At 32.0% G+C, this 22710-nt stretch overlaps 1 protein-coding gene across 1 annotated transcript; it reads right to left on the bottom strand.

The window, feature by feature from the left end:
- Nucleotides 1-1991: 1991 nt before the first annotated feature.
- LOC148616320 (sodium-dependent neutral amino acid transporter B(0)AT3-like) lies at nucleotides 1992-22376 on the bottom strand. Its single transcript, XM_088583226.1, has 10 exons — nucleotides 21895-22376; nucleotides 12826-13130; nucleotides 10842-11003; nucleotides 9202-9312; nucleotides 7139-7340; nucleotides 6154-6269; nucleotides 5165-5366; nucleotides 3913-4072; nucleotides 3108-3270; nucleotides 1992-2643 (listed from the first exon to the last, which is right to left on the bottom strand). Exons 1-10 carry the CDS (start codon nucleotides 22214-22216, stop codon nucleotides 2410-2412), a joined length of 1977 nt encoding a protein of 658 aa, XP_088439352.1. The 5' UTR covers nucleotides 22217-22376; the 3' UTR covers nucleotides 1992-2409.
- Between the last annotated feature and the right edge of the window lie 334 nt (nucleotides 22377-22710).

The raw sequence follows: 22710 nt of genomic DNA, 5'->3' as shown, positions 1-22710 counted from the left end.
TTATCATCATTATTATTAGTAAATGACTGTATTGTCAACTGGGTCTTACATACTTATGGTCAGAAAAGGCATCAAAATCCGGTTTGTGCATGTAAAATCTGGATCTTAAAACCAGTATTATAGCAGTTTCATTTTCGTATACTTGGTAAATGCGACTGAAAACAACACCGGTCTAGGAAACATAAACTAGCTGCGATAATTCAAATCAATCGAATCCCAGCTTTTCCTTAGATATGGATGGTCACAACATGGCATCCGAATGTTTACCAAAATGGCGTCAATACCGGACAATTCGACCGAAAGATATCTCGGATCATGACAACCCATAGTTCCATGGGAATTGGAGAACGCATAAGGACAATATAAACCGTATATCATGACACATTTAACTACGGAATTTACCGCCAAAACTTGAAAATGGTCTCATTTGGATGAAATTTAGTTTTTAGGGTGAAAATGACTTGATGAGTTTAAATTTTATTATTTCAAGAATATTCGAAAATTGTCGTTCCCTTGACAACCAATTTTCCCGCCAAAATTTAAAAGTGGTCTGATTTTTGTGAAATTTGGTTTCTTTCGTAAAAAGACATACTGAATCTTAATTTTGGGATTCAAGACCATGTTAAAGTCGCTGTTTCCATGGTGACTTATTTTCCCGCCAAAACTTAAAAATGATCCGAGTTTAGTATAATTTAGTGAGAACTATGTGCTGCATCTAGATTTTCAGGTTTTGAAGCAGTAATGTGCACGGGAGGGGGCTTGCTTCACGTTTTGCAAAACGTTTACTTTTGTTATTACGCTCACACCTCCGCTGTGTTACAAAAATTGCTGCGTGAAAAAGTGACAATTATTAATAAAGTAAGTTTTTAATATTGATGCAAGCATGTTTACTTCTTTTTCTACTCTCTTCATAGATTATCAATGATAACATAAAACGAATTTACATTCATACTTATTGCTAAATATACCTATTTACTCGAATTTAGAACATTTTGTTGTTACATGTATAACACAGTAGCGTTTCATAAATAAATGGAAGAACAAATCACGTTTTTTTCTGATTAAAAGTATGTTCGCCAGTCCTGTCAGTGTTCTTTGTATTCAAGAAACTCCCGTCGATTTCCTCACTAAAATCTATTTCGGGACGAAAGAGGAAAAGGTTGCAATTGGTCATTTTTTTTATTATGCTTTTAAAAAGAAAACGCATCATCATATTCACTTTTGTGATACAAATGTATAAAGAAACACATGTTTTTATAAATAACTATTGTAAATATTAAGGGAAAGTACGTAGAAGAAACATCGTTGAGCTTCATTACTAACATTGCCAATACTGTTGTTTTATCTAAGATAATTATTTTGGCAAAGTATATAATTTTTTTAAGCATGATAACTATAAGTGAGATTTAAAAACTATTAAAAATCAGTGCAGAAGGTACAAACAATGTTAAATCCGTGGACATAACAGGGACTTGAGTACCAAAAGAAAAATAAAAAAAAAAAAATCGCTACGTGTAATATAGTAAATTAAAAAAAATCGAAGGTAATCTTAACTCTTGACCTACATTTTTAGCATTTATTACCAGTATGCTCTCAAAATATTTGAGTGTATGTTTTTGTTATGACCGACTGTTAAAAAAGAGATTTGACATAGTTCCTTTCCAATTAAAATCCTATACGATTATTGGGTTGAATTTTTGAACTGTGGATATATTTTTGCTACAGTAAGAAATAACTTAAAATATTGTTCTGCCTAATTCAATAAAGTTACTTTATTGAGTTTGCTTATTGTTAGAAAACAATAAAAATGAACAGGGTAAACGGCCGATTATTCGTATCTTTATAATCCTTATTTAACGAACATCGGCTTTTTATAAATTACTTTACTTGTCATAATAAATAAACATAACGTTGTAACTGTTAACATACACACACGTTTTGTTGAAAACAACCAAATACAAAATATATCGAAAAGTTGAAAGCCTAATAATGCAATGAAAATAAATTTAATCACATTTTAATCTAATAAAAGTTAAAATTATACCTGACAGATATCACATAGATATAAAATACATACGGTAACAATGTTTATTAAACTCATTGCATTTTGAGGTTGTGCAATGAAGCTTAATCAGTTACTAACTTAAATATAAACCGAATGAGAATTTGTCTTGATATAGACAATAGACCAACACATATATCACATATTATTTAAACAATTTTGCTTTTGGACATAGCCAAAAAGTTTCGTTTTCAAAAATTGTTTTACCGATCACGTTTTAGCGACTATAATTTAAGGTGAAAATTTCAAAAACTATTGTATGTTGAAATGCCTTCAGTTGTTATTAATATATCCGTGATATTACGTTAGATATGTACGAGTTTTAGTTTTGAATTTATCAACAACAATTAAGAGCCGAAACCTAGAAGGTGTTTTTCTATAATTGTATCCTCATGTGGCTCAATATTTCTTTCTTCAATGAGTTCATCCTCTGGAAAATAGGCAGGAACTTCTTCTTTCCAAGATACAAGTCTGAAATATTTGGCTATCGCCATGCCAGGTATCCAAATAACGGAAGACAATATCAGCAAAGCCGCTATAAATTGACACCACGCTGGCCAAGGGGAAAGAACTGCAGTACCCTAGAATATTAAAAGCAAATTTCGTACAAAAACAAAACAAAATAATTTAAAGAAGAATAATAATATTAAAAAAAACAACAACCCCCCCCCAAAAAAAAAAACAAAAAACAAACAAAACAAAACAAAAACAGAAACAAAACAAAACATAAACAAAAACAAAACCAAAATCAAATACAAACTACATCGACATAAAAAATGACAAAGCAAGGAATAAAGTAAGCACAACAAGTTAATTCTATACAATAATCGCCAACAAGAAGTAATCATTTTACATATTTGTTCTTAGGTCTAATGAAACTAATTAATGATTTTACACACGGAGAAAAAGAAATAAAATGAATACCAAATCTAACTAAAAAGGACCATTAGAAAAGTTCAAAAAGAAATTATCAGAAGAATCTTTACACGAATTTGAATTTTAAGGTTATTTCAAATATAAAATCATGAATCATATCAAAAGTTACCTGTTTCGGATCCCAAGCTTCGTACCAAGTTCCCTTTGCAATTATTTCCACAATACTGGCACAGAAAATAACAACCATTGCTACAGGGCCAACAAAACGCCAACAAAACATAAAAAAGTAACTAGGACGGAATCCAACCATCATTTCGACATCAAGACTTAATCTGAAACATCAAATTGTTGTTTAAAATCTCCTTTAAAACTACATTCAAAAGCTTTAACCCGATCGTAAGCAAAACAAGCGATCGACCCAACAGGTGTTCCTGGAAAAGCAGAAAACGATTTTCTGCTCAACTAACTTGACTACACTCATTTGCTTTAGACGTGATCTTAATGTCTTCAAACATTTCCGAAGAAAGAAGCCTGACATGCTTTCACTTCTATGGAACATAATGACCATGAAAATTCCAGTTTTATTTTTTTTTGTGGGCTGTCTTGTTTGTTCTCCCAATTTTAATGACATTATATTTTATTTTGTTGTTCACATGGTGTATCTTGATAATATTACGTTTAGGCCATGTCTTTGTCTGATGTCTTAGCATTGTCCTTCTGGTTTGGTTTGGTGCTTCGTTATGTCAATGTCAACATTTAGAACTCCTGTATACTTTTTGCTGTGTTTTGTGTCATATCTGTTTTATTTTAATTGTTATGTACTTGATTGTTTTATTTTTTACAATCGATTCTCATGTACCTGTCTTTGAATACAATATTATATTGCGTCTACCTTCAATGAAATAAAGCTAATAGCAGATTACTTTATACAAAAAGAGATAATTGAATCACAGTGCAAGCCATCAGCTGCTTACCGTTTTAATCCGTAAACATACGACATTGCAACACATTCTAAGAAAGCGATGATCAGTAAAGGAATGTTAGCTGAGAAAGAATCAAACAATGCAAACACATAGGACCCTGTCGTAGTGGCGAAACATAATGATATGATAAACATCGAGCCACAAACAATACCTGCAATATAAATGGTTCCATGAAAAAATTTATATAAATATATAAATAAACAAATATATTAGGATTGGCGGCATATAATGATATCTAACACGTAGTTCTAAAGATCATCTGAATTTATAAGAAAAATAGTGGCAAACAACTTTCCGATAGACAAATAGCTATACTTTTAGAACCAACTTATTTCTGTTAATATCTATAAATCAACCCCCTTTCCTGTTGTGTTTTCCTTGTTAAGATATGTTTAACGTAGTCAGAAACATTAAATCACTTACATAGAATACTTTTTCATAATAAAAACGCAGTAATTCATGTGTGTTTCTCAAAGGGTTTCCCTCTACCACAAAATCATTTTACAAAGAATATTCACAAACATTTGATCAAACGCAAGTAAAGTCCCTTCTTAATGTGAATATAAAGTAAAGAATATCCGATGGAAAAGTAATTTTAGAGAAAAGTTCGAATTTCTGGAAAGATTTATATGGCTAGAACTCAAATTTGCGATGCAAATTTTGGTCGTTCCCTCTGCGGGACTCGAACTTGTACCGCTGTGACATCTATGGCAACACCGCCTGCACAAAGTCCAGCGCCTTAGACCACTCGGCCAGCTAGGCTATATAAAAACATAGGTTTCACTTGTCGGTTTTATTTCTCATCGTAAGATTAGTCTAGGGCTGTAGCTTAGTACACAATGTATGGTAGTACGGGACAGTTCATCTAGGTGTTATTATGTAGAATAAAGGATCAAATCAATAATCCATGTCACAACAAATCAATATAATGCAAACGTCATAGTATGTGTCGACTCTATTCGCTACACTGCTCCATCGGATCAAATTGATACAGGAAAGATAATGTAAACGTACAGAAAGGTCTGAAAAATTCCTAACGAAGCGATGCAAAGTTTTGGTCGTTCCCTCCGCGGGATTCGAACTCGTACCACCGTGACATCTATGGCAACACCGCATGCACAAAGTCCAGCGCTCTAGACTGCTCGCTCTAAGTATATAACGTTTTAGATAAACAAATTCAGTTTTGTCTATTACATTATCATGCATAATGAAATCTAATTCATTTCTGCGAATATAATCTTACCGCAAACGACCTCTTTTCTTGCCGTTGGAAAAAGCATCATATCGTTGATAGAGGTCAATGCACCCTCTAAAGTACCAAACATACTATCTAACCCAAGGGTAAACAGCATCATAAAGAATAGTACCGACCAAAGTTGTGGCACTGGAAACTGATTTATTGCCTCAGTGAATGCAATAAATGCAAGCCCAGTTCCAGATGCAGACTGAAACAAGAAAATATTATTAAAAAATACAATAGAAGGGAAAAAAATAATAAAACGTTTAAATGAACAGTTGAAAATTAAACAATCTTGAACGGATCAATGAACTTTCTTTTCATTGACACCCACGGAATTCCAACATCTCGTAAATATAAGACTTTATGAGGTTACAGGTTTACGTAATTTTATCCTCCGTTTCAGATTCATGAACAATTTATCGTTTCTTTTAACTGAATGAACGACAGCACACTTTAAATTTCTCTTATAGTGCTGTTCTTGTTCGTTAACAAATGAAATGGTCGGAAGTGGTGTCTTGTTTTTTTTTTATTTCACGACAGACAATGTTACAGGTTAGACCGAACAGTTATTGTACTAACTAGTGTTTAATATAAACTTCTGTTTTCACCTATCTCATAATAATTTTGACATACTTAAATACTAGTACGCATTGTTTCATATTATGAGTTCAGCATGTTTTTATACGGTCTTAACTTATCTTACTTCCCATAAGTGTACAAGCTGATTTCCGCATTTCATATTTCATATACAAAATAACCCCTTTACCCATCCAGTAGCAAGGGTGTAAAAAATTGAATTGAAGATGGCTATGTTCATCAGTTTGAAAATGAAGCATAAGTATTAAGAGATAAGAGTGGATATTATCGTTTTTGATATTGACACGAAAACAATGCAACTCACAAAAATAGCATGTAGCGATTAGGAAATTTGACTCATCCCAGCTGTTAGCTTTATAGGCATCCAATACCTCTGTATTTAATTATATACTTACTTCAGATATAAACTTTTTGAAATCACAGGTCCTCAGTGATGAATTATCACCAGTTGTATGAATAGTGACATTATTTTCATGTAAACACTCTTCATAAATTGATGTTGCTTTAAATCCTGAAAAAAAAAACGTACTCGCTGTAATCGTGCAATGTATTCTTTGTTTGCTTAAGTACAATTATGTATAAACCCCAGTCAGGAAGTAATTCATACATGTCAAAAACTCACCAAATTTACTTTTATTTCTCATTCACAATCCGTTATAAATGACATAAGCTGTTTTAGTCTTTTATTTTGGGGTTGCGCTTTTGAGATAAATGTCATATAGATTGTACATGACATTACCACTTTGCAAAAGTACAGATGTAAACACAGAAAGGAGTATTGTCACATAAAAAATAGCATATGTAGACCAAAAAAAGCATCGTTTGATCTATGGATTTTTCTACACCATGAATCACCTTACCATACAGTGTCTGAATTTTATGTGGACTGGTACTTAAAAGATCTTATTTTCAAAATAGATCATCATCATTATCATCGGCTTTCGAATTTATCTCTCAATTTCTACACATGTTTTTAAGAATGGTACTGACATGACATATGATATTCTTACCCGTGCATATCATGTAATAAATGTTCCAAAGTACCACAAAAGACTCATATTCATAAAAATAACTTATCTTATTTTCAAATTTCACCTGGAATAAACAATTCCTTTATAAAATACCCTGTTATATATGATAATCTGGTTACCCGATTTTAATGAATATAATATCACATCTTTTTGGTAATCTTTTCAGTATTTTTTCATAGGGAATGCATTGAAATAGTTACATTAAAATGACTGTATATGTCATAATTTTTAACGTAATGAATCGCGTCTAGTCATCGAGTTTCTGCTAATGTCATTTAATTTTCCACAATAGTGTTTAAATGGATTTATTTCCAAATCTTTATAACTGTCTATTTGTAAACTAACCTACCTAATATAGAAAATACAACTGTTGCTGTAAATATAGATGTAAAAAAATCTGCTATGGTGACAAATAAAGCTTCTTTGACAAAATTACTTCTTACTGGGTTGTACGATGCTAGCGCAATTAAACAACCAAAGGCCAAACCAAAGGAATAAAATATCTGTGTAGCTGCATCCAGCCATACCTCAGGATCTGCTAACTTCTTCCACTAAAATATATCAGTCTCAGTAAGAATCGTGCAATGGGGGAATCATGGTATGAAACATGTTATGAAAAAAAAATATGGAGTGAAATTATATTGTCAGATCGGTAGGTTTTTACATGCATGTTTCTGAAATTTTTCCCCATTTTACCCGATTCTTTCTAAATCTTACACAAAATGTTATATAACAAAGTACCAGGGAAATTAAAAGATTAAAGTAAACTATAGGGTATAAAATTGAACATGGGTTGCATTCATCTACACAAATATATTTAAATTTGATATCAATATACAGAAATTTTCAACCTTGGTAAAACGATGTCGGCCAGAACAGATGACGAATGTCAATCGATCAAAATATTTCAAAGAATCTTTATGACCCGTGAAAGTTGAATATCTCAAAATATCAACTGAAGTCATTTAATTTCAGTATCATAACAGACGATCCTCGGGGAGTTGATATTTTGTCTTTCCTTGGGAATATTTTGGCCATTTGACATTCGAAATCTGTCCTAGCGATCATCTGTTAATTACGGCACCAATAGTGTTAGAAGAAAAAGTTGGAAACATCACAATGTCCATATCGACCAATCAGTATTAAAAAATAATTATACACAACCACACAACAATCAATCGCATCGGTTATTTTTTTTTCATGTCACTTGTCCGTATCACATCGTTCTTGATGTGATGTTTTACATATCTAGTTATCTTAGACGTAGATAAACGGCTAAACCAAAGAGCGACATTTTTAAACAATATCACATATTAGTGTCATTTATCTATATTTGAATAAAAATGTATATATACTTTTTTAGCTTGATGAAAAAACGTTTCTAGAAAAGTAGAGGACACTTACCCTACCATGCACCTGGTCCATGCTCCCAAGTTTTAGTGGAGTCCGAGTTGCGCATTTGCTTTTGTTTCTTTGTATGTATGATTTTAGTTACTTATGTCCTTTGTTGTGTGTATCTGTTTTCCATGTCTGGTTTTTGTCCCTGGATTACATTCTTTTGATTACCGCTATAACCTTGGTTCCCTTGATTACTCTTTCAACATATTGAAATGTCCAACCCTTAATTATTTCACTAACCGCAAATTTTACTATGATTACTATGTTATTGCCGACCTGATGTACTAAAACCTCTCGAATTTTAAAACGCAGACAATGCTCAAGTGGATGTCACTGGCATAAGAAATCATTTCTACATTGCAAATTGACTGTCCAATTAATATTTTGCACTTCATGACTAAATGAGCTTAGAATTTGATAATGAATTTCTAATTAAGTTAGTACATATAAAAGTCCAATTTACACTAGTTTTATACTAAATATTTTGATCCGTGTTAGACGTTTTGTTTTTAAATAAATTGAAATTTGGGGTTTTAACATCAGATCTGCACCAAAATTACAGCACACTACAGACACTTTAAAGTCAACATTGATTAACTTTTAAAGATCAATTAAAAGGAAAAATTGTTTGTGAAAACGCAATAATTTTTTTATCGCATCATAACATTTCTTTTAGCACCTACGTATAGATTTTCAGTTCACAACCCATACGCTTTGCCAGACTTCGACAAACTACACTAGGTATTTTTAACCGCGCCATGCTAGACTTACAATCAGACATCAAGAACAAGGTTTTGTGATTAAAATATTAAAGGCAACACAATAAAAGTCTTCTGGTAGTCATTATAAATTAGAAGATTCATATGGTGTATTCAACTGTTCCCTGTTCCCTGTTCCCAGTGGAGTCCGTAGTCTAGCAAAACATCTCATCTAATTTATGATTTATGATATTTACATCGTTTTCATTTGAACATATTTAATGTTCTATTTTAATATTTTACCGTAAACACCTACCTCTGGGACAAATAAATGCTCTAGGCCACGCTCAAAGCCATGGAGAGTAACACCTCGGAAGAAAAAGATGACTAATACCAAATAAGGAAATGTTGCAGTGAAATAAACTACCTAAAACAGTTGTATGAACATTAAATAAAATTGTAACCTTAGAACTAGTAAAATTATAAAAGTACTATTCAAAGTAGACGATTAACTTAACTGTATTTGGAAAAATCCTTATCATATAATTGTTTGATTGTTTGTTTGCTGGATGTTTTATTCTTGACATATACAAGTTATATCAAATAGCTCGAAAAATAAAAGACAAACATTTCTTTGGGAATTTATTTTAGTAATTTGCACAAAGAACAAAAACAGAGAAATTCATTACTAGCAAACAAGGGATTTAAGCACTATGACAGAAGAAGTGTTCCGCGTTACAATCGATAAAAAAAAGGTCAGGATGAGAAATCACTATTTAAACATCAATTATATATGAAATTCCTAAGTATCAATCAATGTTTGAAGCGTTTTAGAAAAGGAATATGTTGAATTAAAATCTAGCATAAAGCACTTTATCATACGTCCTGGGATCTCATTTACAGATAATGGCATAAAATGAAAGGCCATTCGTGCCTATGTTAGGATAGCTATTAATGAAAATGCAAGTCTGTTAAATGTCAAATGCCAAGTTTTATATTAGCAAATTAATAAACCTCCCACAACCCAATGGAGAAATAAAAGAATAAATTGCACGAAAGATTTGGGATCATTTGGTCGTCAAAGATTTGAATAGTTTGGATGTAGCATATCATAAGCAGATTTTAGCTCAGAACATTTTCTTCCTATATGTAAATAAATCAAATTATTTCATGACAACTTTTTTTTTAATGGAAAGAGCTTTAGTTTCGTTCTTAAACTGCATTTTATTTTATGAACATCTGGAATCAACACTTAAAACGATAGGTAAAAACTCGTGTTTCAGGAAGATACCTCTCATCAGCAGCATCATAATAAAAAAATGTTGGTAAATCATATCCAAACCTAAATTGTATAAAATATCTAATCAGGAAGCTGAATTAATCACCAAAAGGTTCAACCATGTGCAATACAAAGAAGAATGAAACCTAATTGTTTCAGGTATTTTGAAATTTGTTAAACTGCAAAATTTGATAGATATGATAAATAAAATATGTTAAATTTAAAGTGCAGACAAGTCTGTCTACTTGGATGGTAAATACCCTAAATTACCTATCAAACTAGGAAGCCGAATTTATCATCGAGAGGTTCTACCGTTGCGATACAAGGAATGCTATTTAGATACAGAATAATTCATCAACGCTAGATACTAGTAAAAGTAACAGTAAATTCTTGCAATAGGTTAACACTACAATAACATTCTCCGTGTCTTGTCCAATTTGTTGAATTCATACTTTCATCAATGTCTCGTAAACACGAGAAATGAAATGTATAAACGTTTTAAAAATACTTCCTATTTTTGACAACAACAGCATTAAAATAAAGTAGGTAAAGGTAAGATGTAAATAAAATGTAAATTTAGATACTGAATAATTCATTAATAATAAATACTAGTAAACTTTGATGAAAACAATGTATAGTTGACTTGATCTTATAGAATCTTTGAACACAATTTTTACCTTTCCTGATGATTTGATTCCCTTTACCATACACAGGAAGACAACGAGCCAAGCTGCCAGGAGAGCAACAACTAATTTCCAATTGAGTATGCTTTTTGAACTAACTGATGGTGCAACATTTAATGTTTCTCTGTACCAAAAATATTCTGTAGGGCCACATTGCTGTAACAAAACATTGAAACAAAAAATGAGTAGGCAAAAGTAGTATTCTGTAGGGACACATTGCTGTAACGGAAAAAAAATTGAGTAGCACTTTTCCAGTAGAAAAAAAAATCATAGAGGTCCGTAGATACATTACAGCATAACGGAATTTACTTTTTCACTGGACCGACATATACACTTTTATCATTCAAATTATGCAATTATCAAATTACATCAATGTTAAATTATATAAAAGTTAAAAATGCATAATAACAAGAGATTGAATCCTTTATCATGTTATATAAATGTGTTAAGTTTCATAATTGACAGGCGTCATCCATTATCTTATCATTTACAAGAATATAAATCAATACCTATTTTCAACTTTAAAGTCGATTCGTGGTATTTTTAAGGCTTTCATTGTTAACTGTAATTAGCAATTTCATATATAGATATGTATAGTTTTCAGTTTGATTCATGAAATTGATATGTCAGGTTTCTAAACAAAAACTTCCACGCAATAAAAAAAATTATCTCTCCTGGGTTACAAGACCAAACATTTTTAATATAAATAAAGTAATACATATACATTAATCTCTTGGGAAAATAAAGGTGATCTGAAATTATGGAACTACAAGTCGTGAAAACTCATCTAACGTATTATACCCTTGTGTAATTATTGATTTATCAATTTTGTCTGAAGTTGATGGTCACTGAGAAAGTAGATATATACCGGGAGAGAGTAATCAAGGGAACCAAGGTTATAACGATAAAAGAATGTAATCCGGGGACAAAGATCAGACATGGAAAACGGACATACACAACAAAGAACACAATGTAACTAAAATCATACATACAAAGTAACAAAAGCAAATGAGCGACTCGGACTTCACTTAAAACTGGGAGCATGGACCAGGTGCACCGGTAGGGTAAGCGTCCTCTTATAATATAATACTTACAGTAGGACATTGGGGAATCAAGAAAATAATCATCAACCATTATATGTTATCCAAAATTTAATTCAAAAACAATACCAGTTGATGAAAACTGATGTCAAAAAGACTGTGAAATCATAAGAGTATTTAAAGTTGTTCATGATATATATTATTATAAATATAGATTATTGCATCTTTCATTTACAAATCGAAGTTAGATGGAGGTAGAATACAAATGATCTTTGTAATTGCTAAATTAAAAAAAGTCGAATTCCAACTTCCTTGATAAAATTATCGCTCTAGAACTCTAACAAATATGCTTCTGGAACAGGGTTATGTTGCTACAAGATTGAAGTCATCACTACAGAAGTTTTATGGTCGTCATCATGAACTCGTGGATCGTTATGGTGTATCCATCTGCACCATGAAAACTGATTTATTCAACGGGTCATAGTTTTCCTTTCCTCCTTTGTCTACCCCGGACTTGACTTTTTATGAGCAACTCGGCGGGTGTTTCTAGAAAAGCAGAGGACGCTTACCCTACCGGTGCACCTGGTCCATGCTCCCAGTTTTTAGTGGAGTCCGAGTTGCTCATTTACTTTTGTTTTTTTGTATGTATAATTTTAGTTACTTTATGTTCTTTGTTGTGTATGTCTGTTTTCCATGTCTGGTCTTTGTCCCTGGATTACATTCTCTTGATTACCTTTATAACCTTGGTTCCCTTGATTACTCTCTTAAATGTTTTTGTTTCACAAATTATTGAATACTGCTATTGGCATTCAAAATTTCTCAAAAATTATTATAACACTTAAACAGTACATACGGAAACAATAGTTATGCAAATTATCTGGGTCTTATAGTGTTCATTCTCAAAGTAAAATTTACTATATTAAAAGAAACATACTTACCTGACATTCCTTGTCTACAATAGTCAAGTTACCATCAGTATGTGTCGGACATGTGGACCACGGTAGAGGGCTTTGAAAGCTTTGTACCAAATATAGTATACACCAAGCCATTATAGTGTTATAGTACAATGCAAGATTAAATGAAACACCGACGGAGGCCAGGCCAACACCTTGTAAATATGGCGAAACCTGATTCCATGCACCGACGGACCCTTTTCGCAGCCTTTGGCCGATTGCTAGTTCTAAGTAAAAGAGAGGTATTCCTTCTATTGCCAACATAATGGCATATGGTATAAGAAATGCTCCTGAAAAAAAAATGAAAACAAGTTGAATTCATTGAAATTAACGAAAAATAACCTTTCTGCAGGGTGGTACAACAATATAATTAATTAATAAATTGTAAGAGTAATCACGGGAACCAGGATTCCAACGGAAGTCAAAAGAATGTAATTCATGGTCAAAGACTAGCAAACAACAAAGACATGAACTAAATAATACATACAAAGTTACCAAAAAAATGATCAACTCGGACTTCACTAAAAACTGGAAGCATGGACAAGCTGCATCGGTAGTGTATGCGGCCTTTGCTTTTCTAGAAACACCCGCCGAGATATTCATAAAAAGGAAAGTCCGGGGAAGACGAGATTACAAAAAAATAAGGCACGTTGAGCAAATAGGATTTCATGGTGCAGATGGATAGTCCGTTACGATGAACAAAATCATGATGATGACCATTAAACTTCTGCTGTGATGACTTCAGTCTTGCAGCAACATAATTCTGTTTCAGAAGCCTAATTGCAAGAAGTCTAGCGCGATACAAAAAGTCTGTGTAGTTATGGTAAGCTCTGGCATAACGTATGAGTTGTGTAATGAAATTTCCACACGCTGGCGGCTGAAGGGATGTTGCAATAGATGGAAGGAAAGTTTACAATACGGAATGAAAATTCATCGTGTTTGTCGTATAGTTTGGTCAATAGTTTTTCTTTGCCATCGATTTCTAAATGTAGGTCAAGATATGAGACTGACTTCACAGTGTCTGTAGTATCATTATCTCAAGTTCTTTTGGGTAGATGCGATGTATCAAATTCCCAAAATTAGGGTTGTTTAAAGATAATACGTCATCTATATAGCGGGAAATGAGATTGAAGGATCTAGCCAAATGATATTCTTTCTTTCTGATCAGATCAGCTATAAAGTCAGCCTCATAAGAGTGAAGAAATAGGTCAGCAAGTAAAGGAGCACAATTTGTTTCCATTGGAATGCCGACCGTTTGTTGAAAAACACGTCCACCATACTGGACAAATATGTTGTCGATTAAAAATTCCAACATTTTGTAAACATCTTCCTCTGTATATTTAGAATATGATTTGGAATTATTTCTTACAAAGTATGAGGAATCTCTACCAAGAACTATATATTTGTATCTAGGATGTATAATGTTTTTAAGTTGGGATTTTAACTGAGTATGGGGAATAGAAGTATACAGTGTTGAAAAGTCATAGGTTTTAATGCTATTATATTTAGATAATAGTCCTGAACTGATTGTCTCCAAAAGATCTTTCGAATTTTTCAGGATCCACATTGAATTAATACCACTACGAGAGTAACAAGTGTTGTGGTAGGACTGCAGACCCTCTTTGACAGTTGTTAGTATAGAAGTAAATAGTTTTGAAAGAGGTTTTGTGGTACATTTTGCAGATCCAGCTATGAAACGTTGTTTGTATGGATTCTTGTCCAGTACATAGACGGTAAATCACAATCATCGTCCTTGGTAGAGAGACCAAAAGAGGATAGCACAGACTTATGGTTTTCCACAATCTCTTCTTTGGAGAGAGTGGTAGCAGTGTAGGTCTTATCACTGATATTATCTTCTACGTCTACCTCTGATAATAAACATTGGATATAAAACGTTTTCCAGACAAAAACAACGTTGTTTTGGGCTTTGTCTGCTGGTACGAATGAAGATGGCTTTTGTATTTTGTTCACACAATAGGCATGCATGTATTACGGAATATTTTCATAGATATCTGAATGAAGAGACAAATACGTTACTTAGCGGAATTCTACGTATTAATTTAAGGTTGACTATATCGACTTTTAGTCGCTATGATACAGAGTAACAGAGTAACCTCAACGGAAATTTGAATTCAATCTATATGGTCACATCATAAAGAAATATAAAAAAACATGTAGATATTCTCGAATATGAAATTGCCCTTCATGTATTGCATACTCATATTAGGCTTCTGTCCATTATCAGTTGGCTGTGGTATTCAGTTGGAGAAAAAAAGATTTGGTATTCAACCGATACTTATAAAAATAAAATAAGAATCAAATACGAAGTGAATTTCATTTGAATCGCATCCCAGAATATGGTATACCTATATAAAGCTATCATTAGAATATCAAGTGGCTGTGATGAGTAGTTGAAGAGAACTCTGTAATGGAAAAGGAATGGACATACAGGCATGATTACACTATAACTCAGTTTTCAAAGCAGGGGAAATAAATCTTGTTAGATCTTCAAAATACTTACTTGCTTTTTTAACACAATAAAAAAATAAAAACAAACAAAAACAAAAAACAAACAAAATACAAAAAACGAAAACAACAACAATAAAAAAATTCCAAAAACCAAAACCATAAAATAAAGTATTCCATGTTGGAAATAGGTTAATAGTAATAATAAAAAAAATAGGAGAAATAGTCGTATGATATATCATAAAATATGATCTCAAATTCTTTGGTCGATTATTCCTTTGCTACAGATCTCAAGGCACTGAATCATTAAGCGAAAAAAATGTTTATGCAGTGTCTCTCAAGAACTGATATCGAATATTGTATTACAAATTTGAATAGCAAAGCTTATGTCATTTGAAAGAATAAGAAAATTTCCTAATGTCGTAAAATAACTCTTCCCAAAGGAGAAGTATTAAATATTTTATATTGGCATTGCTTAATATAGATTTAATGAAATTGCACATAAATAGAGCCTATTCAAAGTCTCCCTCTCAAACCTCTGATGTAAAGTAATAGTTTAAGGGATCATGTATTAGAACACCAGTAATTTAATCAATTTCTTCTTCCGATGAACAATACCAGCTTTAACAATAGCCACGCATTACTAAAACAAATGTTTTATACCTTTCATTGATCGTATGAGAGGTTGCGTGATTTATCATTATACATCTTCATCAGATTGAGGAAAAAAAAGAAATGAAAAAAGACCAGTTTTGGATTATTGAGTTTCAGGTACAATTTGACAATGTTTAATCAAATAAAATCGAATAATTCAAGCAATGTATCTTAATTATTTAAGTACTGCGGAATTTGCCATTAATTTTATCAAGTAAATAACAATAACGTGTCGTTTTTTGATTACTAGGATTAAATGTTTTGTTTTTGGTACAATTGATCGAAATAATTGTCGACTGTTCCTTCATCCAAATAGATAAACATACTAATGCAAGCTGGAAATATGTGGATTACATTGTTTTAAAGTCAACATAATGTATGTATGTTTTATTAACATAAAGTCGGTAAATCCATTAAAAGTGCTAGTTTATCATGAACAAGAAACGACCGCACTTATATTGACTCCTTTTTAAAGAAAACCAATACAGTCAGAAAAGAATCAAAGATAAACAAAATCTGTTAAAATGAAACTGTATTTTTAGTTGTTCAATTATATGTCGTTTTATATAATTAAACATACCTTCAAAAGACCTTTTCTTTTAAAATAATGTCATCTTAACCATTTGGCTGTGAAAAAAATGTAAACCCTTACCTGATTAACAGTTGAAGGGAGACATGTATGTCTATTGATTGAAATAAGAAAATTAATTAAGATTTTCTACTGTAAGATTATATTGTTAAAGATTCGATATCACAAGTAATCATACGAATAATATGAAAACAAATTCATCAATATAATTCATTCAGTGTACAACATGAGGTAGCAAGCAACATTGAAACAATGACTGGATTCAAATCCGTTAAGGTTAAAATGAAGAATTGAACCGGTTTAAATCAAGGGAAAGGTCATCATTTAAATGTTACATTGAAATAATTATCTACGAACAATCTGGAATGCTTGAAACGGCATATTTTCGTTTAATTCCATCCATTTTGACTTCACTATATTTCAAACAATATTTTTATCCGGAAATATGATTACCTTAAATATTTCACTTTATCGGTTACAAATAAAAAAGCCACCATTGACAATATCTGTTCCAAGTCATGAAGGTTTCAAAATGAATATACGAAGTGTCTGGTTTGATTTTACGCATCGATGAAATCTGGTAAACTGTGTTATATCCAAAATTGATTCCGTGACATTATAAATTGTCTGTAGGTCACCATGTCAGGTATAATTTATTTTTTACGTTTTTTTTTTTGTCAACGAAAGTTGTATTTCAATTTATACGCTAAAATATGCGAATGTCATCATTGTTTATATAATTGCTATTAACGCATCACTATGGCCCTGGTTTGAATAATTCTAGCCCTTATAATTGTACAATTTACTTTATTACAGATTAATAATTAAAAATAAGATGCCTCCATATTCAGAAGAATATTATGAATTAAATATATATATATACATGTACAAAAGGCCCAAGTAATCGGAAAATTGTATTTTCAACAGTTTTAAAACGTAATTTAAAAAAAGTAAGTACAAACATCTGGAGAAGTATTCATTTAACTCATTTATTTGAAAACTTAAAAATTCATGTCTCGTACATATTCCAAAGATCTACGAAGCACGTACTTTTTGCATTGAATATCGAATCGAAAGAGTAATAAAGGGAACCAAAGTTATAGCGGTAATCAAAAGAATGCAATCCAGGGACAAAGACCAGACATGGAAAACAGACATACACAACAAAGAACATAAAGTAACTAAAATCATACATATAAAGTAACAAAAGCAAATGAGCAACTCGGACTCCACTAAAAACTGGGAGCATGGACCAGGTGCACCGGTAGGGTAAGCGTCCTCTGCTTTTCTAGAAACACCCGCCGAGTTGCCCATAAAAGCCTAGTCCGGGGTAGACAAAGGAGGAAAGGAAAACTATGACCCGTTGAATAAATCAGTTTTCATGGTGCAGATGGATACACCATAACGATCCACGAGTTCATGATGACGGTCATAAAACGTCTGTAGTGATGACTTCAATCTGGTAGCAACATAACCCTATTCCAGAAGCCTATTTGTTAGATTTCTAACGAATCTTTTAAATAAAAGTAATGCGCAAGCAAAGTCACGAAATAGATTGTCTGAGTACAATTACAATGCAGGAGTTGAAATGAAAGATATCAATTGAAAGATCTTCATTTGCCGTTAATGATATGACTGAAGTTTTCTTTCAAGTTCTGATGTTTCAACATTTATGGCGGAGTGACTAATCAGGTTCAAGTCTTACTACCCAAAAACAAGTCAATAAGATCACTCTGTTCATGTTCAGTTTGCAAACTTTGTGATATTTAAGTAAGAAAGGGTAACAACAAAATAACCGAACACAAATCCGATACATAATCAAGTCAAGTCCAAAACAAATCTGGTAAATTAGATATTACTCCACTCAAGCAGCTGGTACCACAGTGGTCCTGACATGATATATGCATTAAAATCTATATGGTGAGTTAAACTAGTTTCTACAGCGCGCTAAACCTCTCTCTTCAGCGTGAATAAATCGATGGTGATTAAATAGAATTTGCATGCTATTGCGCCATAATCGGTAAAAAAAAGAGCCATGAGAAATTATTGCATACTATAATCGTGTCTGGGCAGTATTTAATGTAATGTGGATGTAAGTTTAAAAGCATTGCCTTAATTCGAAGGACTAGTGTTTTCAAATTTTACAATGAAGTTATTCGAACACGTACTGAAATTTAAGGACAAATATAATTTTTATCAAGTAATTGTATCAATTGTTTCTTGTTTCAATTTAATACTTACTTGTAATAACATTTGGTTATTTAACAAAAGAAAAGGCGGAAACTGAAAAGACTGAACGCTGGATAATATGTTTGCCATTAAAAATCCTACATTTTGGATCTATAGAAAAATAAACTTTTAAACAGTTTTAAAGAGTTGAAAATAAATATTTTGTTCAGCAGAAATGTCATAGTCAAACAAGTATAAGGACAAAAGCAGATTTGTTTAAAATCTTCTGGCTAATTTCCGTTCGACTCTTCATAATATCTGTATCCTTAATAGACATTAATATGTTTTCTTAAATGTTGGTTCAATCAATTTTTCCACAGAAATGATATCCAACAAAGTAATGTATTTAGCCTTATTGCAAAACCGAAATAAAACCTTTAAATAGATTATAACAATGGAATTGTATTGATGAGGTTCGCTTTTGACTTTAAGTCGATACAGAAGTGCTCCCTTGATATGATATAAAATAGCCTTTAAAACTTTCATCAGATGTATAATAGTCGTAAATAGAGGCTGGTAAAAAAAAACACCAGTAGTCCTTGTGTCCAAATATCAGAAAGGATATGACACAGGTATAGACATGAGAAATTAAAAACGCATAGATTACAGACATCTGGCATAAATTTTGGTTTCTGGTCAAACTTATTTACTGTCGATTTTCATACACTAATAACTTCTTAGTTATGGCCGAATAACTAAATACGAGGTAAAAGTTTATCTACGCACAACTTTTGTTGGAAACAAATTCGGGTTCACAGTTCCCATTTGTAGTGGGACTATAAAGCTGAAATAGTTCAAAGAAAGGCGTGCAATCTACCTTCGTAAGACACTCAGTAAATTCTTTGCTGATATGAGCTGTAAGATGAATTGCTCTACTATGAAAACATCAATAAAGTTCCGGTTAAGATTGTTTCTCTATTTAGGTACAGACTATATTTATCGTGACTGCATATAGTCAAAGCTTTGAAAAACGATATGTAGAGATATAAAAAGAACGTATTTCTAGCTGTCATATTGATCAGACGAATCTGTTGCGTCATAGTTGGAACTCAAATCGATTGTATTACAGATTATTCATTTAAAGCTCTACATGTATATTGAATCAAAAAGAGATAATGTAAACAAATAGAAAATATCAATTATGAAAAAATAACATGCAAAGGCTGCTATGGCAATTATTTATAACTTGTAGACACTAACCTATACCCGCCTTAAAATATCACATGGAGAGGTTAATCGTTAAAAAGCATGAATTATATACAAATCGCTTTAATTGTCCGAAAATTTAGCCAATAACTGAAGTTCATGATGATTTAATGCGTGGTATTGGATGGCAAACTAAAGAAAATCGTTAATGTACTCAAGTACCCCGTGTTAAAGAGAAATCAAGGTACCCTGGATAAGAATGGAAAAGAAAAAAAAAACAAACAAAATACAAGATAACGACTAGACAAGTTTATAGACATACAACAAAGATTGTAAACCAACTAAACTAACACGCACATAAAAACAAAAGTAATAGTGCAAAATTGCATAAACTGTATTGTTATTTTAATAAAATAAATGTATTTCTCTTCTAACATTGTACAATTAATTTTTAATGTTAGTAAAACTATAGAAAGTTTGTCATAATATGTAAAGGTATAAATTTGTCTGTCTAGTCGGAGCAGTAATTCACACCATATTTCAGTTTTAATGCATATTTTTGTGTTTTATCGCATACCAAAAGGTTATCCTGGTATTTAAGCACACGTTTAAATTAACAACTTCAAACTTCAAGTTTAGCCACTCATACTTTATCTTTAATTAGTGTGTCCTTGTTCTTGGGCAGAATAATGCATATATCATACGGCTTTTGTCTACTGGTGTGATCATGATATATGTGCCCCTCCCCCCGCATTTAAGGATAGTACAGGGATATTACATGACGATTTAAAGACACAAAGCAACACAAAACAAACAATAAAATGGTGATAGAGGAATAAGACACAATGCAAATTTAAATCTGAAATTCAATAGAATGTAAAACTCAAAGCTCAACCTCTGTATGTCTGGTAAATTTGTTATTGCTTCAGTTAACAAAAAAGTCAACTGTATTTTAGATGTCTGTTATAATTCAAACTTAGGAATCTAATTTGAAATGACAGATATAGACAGGGTCTAACATATATCTCAGTATTAAACTGTCACGATCCTAACATTCATTGTAACAAAATCAATGACGCCATTCCTTCCTATGCTGCAACATGATGATGGCTTTTACCGGTGACAGGAATAAGAAATATCTCCAATATAGAGCTGTCACACGGATTGTGTTTCTTTTTTGTCAATAAAACACGAATTCGGATGGTTTTCCTGTCATCAATATAAATAACAGCGGTTGTTAATTAAAGAAACTAAATTTAGGCATTCATTTCAGTAGTTTACATAACTCAAAGACATTCATTGAGACAGTATTCATACAGCAAATAATTGCCTAACGTAGTTTTCCTTACTTAATCAGCTTTATACAACAATTATAATTGATAAGCTTATATCAGCAACTTTTGATCCGTCCATGGTAAGATCTGAATAAAATGTATTATGGAGTTTTTTTTCTCTAGAAATCATCTATTTCCTTAGCATACACATGATCATGATGTTGACTTATTAAATACTTATTAAGCAGCTTATGTATAATTGCAGAGCATCCTACAATGAATTGAAATGGAGCAAATACCAAACAAAAATGTAACCACCAATGTATAAAAACTTCAATTTAATATATTGATTCTGTAGTAAATATGTTTTTTTACAACATCTTTACTACATGAATTACCCGAATGTAATTATTAATAGTTTTCCAAGAAACCCACTTTGAAAGTAAAAAAATAACTCTCAAAATAACAGTAAATATACTGCAAGAATGTTCAATTAAACATTGAAAAAAAAACAAAAAACAAAAATAAAACAAAAAAAAACAAAAAAAACCCAAAAAACCCCAAACAAACAAATAAACAAAAACAAACAATTAGGTATCCTATTTGGATTTTCAGACCACACAAGCATGTTTTGCATGACATAGCTACAGAAAAATCTGTCGAAGTACATAAAACAAGAGAACATACATAACATACCTCCGCCATTTTTCTGTGTCAGGTACGGAAATCTCCAGACATTTCCAAGACCCACAGCATATCCAACAAGGGAAAGTAAAAATTCTGCTCTATTTCCCCATGTTTCGCGCTCTTCCCCTGTATGTCTATTAAGCTTTTTCTCTAGATCTATCCGCAACAAGTTAGCTGTAGACGCTTCGGGTCCAACACTTAGAGTACTTCCATAAGATGTTCCAGGACTAGGCAGATGGAGCGAAGATTTTGGATCAACATTTGATGGCGATTCGTCCGGAGAGACTAATAGACTGTTCATTTCAATTTTATCTTTAGTTGGTTTCGCCATTTTTTCACGATTTGAAACACTGCAATTAGCACTTATTTGTAAATTATTCAATTAATGTCCTATTCATATCTTCACTTGAATCACCCTCACGTATTGAAATCAATATGATTTTCTGTTAATTGCCATTGCATTGCAATCACAACGTAAACCACGTGTTGCTTTAAATCAGGTATTGAACAACTGTGCTCTCAGTATAAAATACAAAAGGCATTTATGGCAATGACGTTAACATAAAAGAATAATTGCTTAGACTATGGAGAGAACAAAAATCAATCATCAAAACCAGACCGACCGATGGTGATCTTATGATTGGAGATGGAATTATTATTTGGCACGAAGCTTACAAATTGAATTCTAACAAAGTATTTATCATATTCCAATCCAAACTACTTTTTGAAGTATTGCATGTAGTTTTACAAATACTTGAGTTGTATAAGTATAGTATCTAGAATTGTAGTACTTAATTATATACGGTCGGCTTGAAAATCAACAAT

This window comes from Perna viridis, chromosome 5, assembly GCF_037379345.1.
Source record: "Perna viridis isolate PV_CMFRI_1.1 ecotype Kerala chromosome 5, ASM3737934v1, whole genome shotgun sequence".
Lineage (NCBI taxonomy): Eukaryota > Metazoa > Mollusca > Bivalvia > Mytilida > Mytilidae > Perna > Perna viridis.
The sequence above is the reverse complement of the archived record's forward strand: the minus strand, read 5'-3'. Positions and strand labels throughout refer to the sequence as shown.

Coding starts and splice junctions, on each gene's coding strand:
- LOC148616320 (XM_088583226.1), bottom strand. CDS start 22,216: ATGGCGAAACCAACTAAAGATAAAATTGAAATGAACAGTCTATTAGTC. Junction 11,004..12,825: donor TTGTAGACAAGGAATGTCAG/GTAAGTATGTTT, acceptor GTTTTGTTACAG/CAATGTGGCCCTACAGAATA. Junction 9,313..10,841: donor GAATCAAATCATCAGGAAAG/GTAAAAATTGTG, acceptor CAACTGTTTTAG/GTAGTTTATTTCACTGCAAC.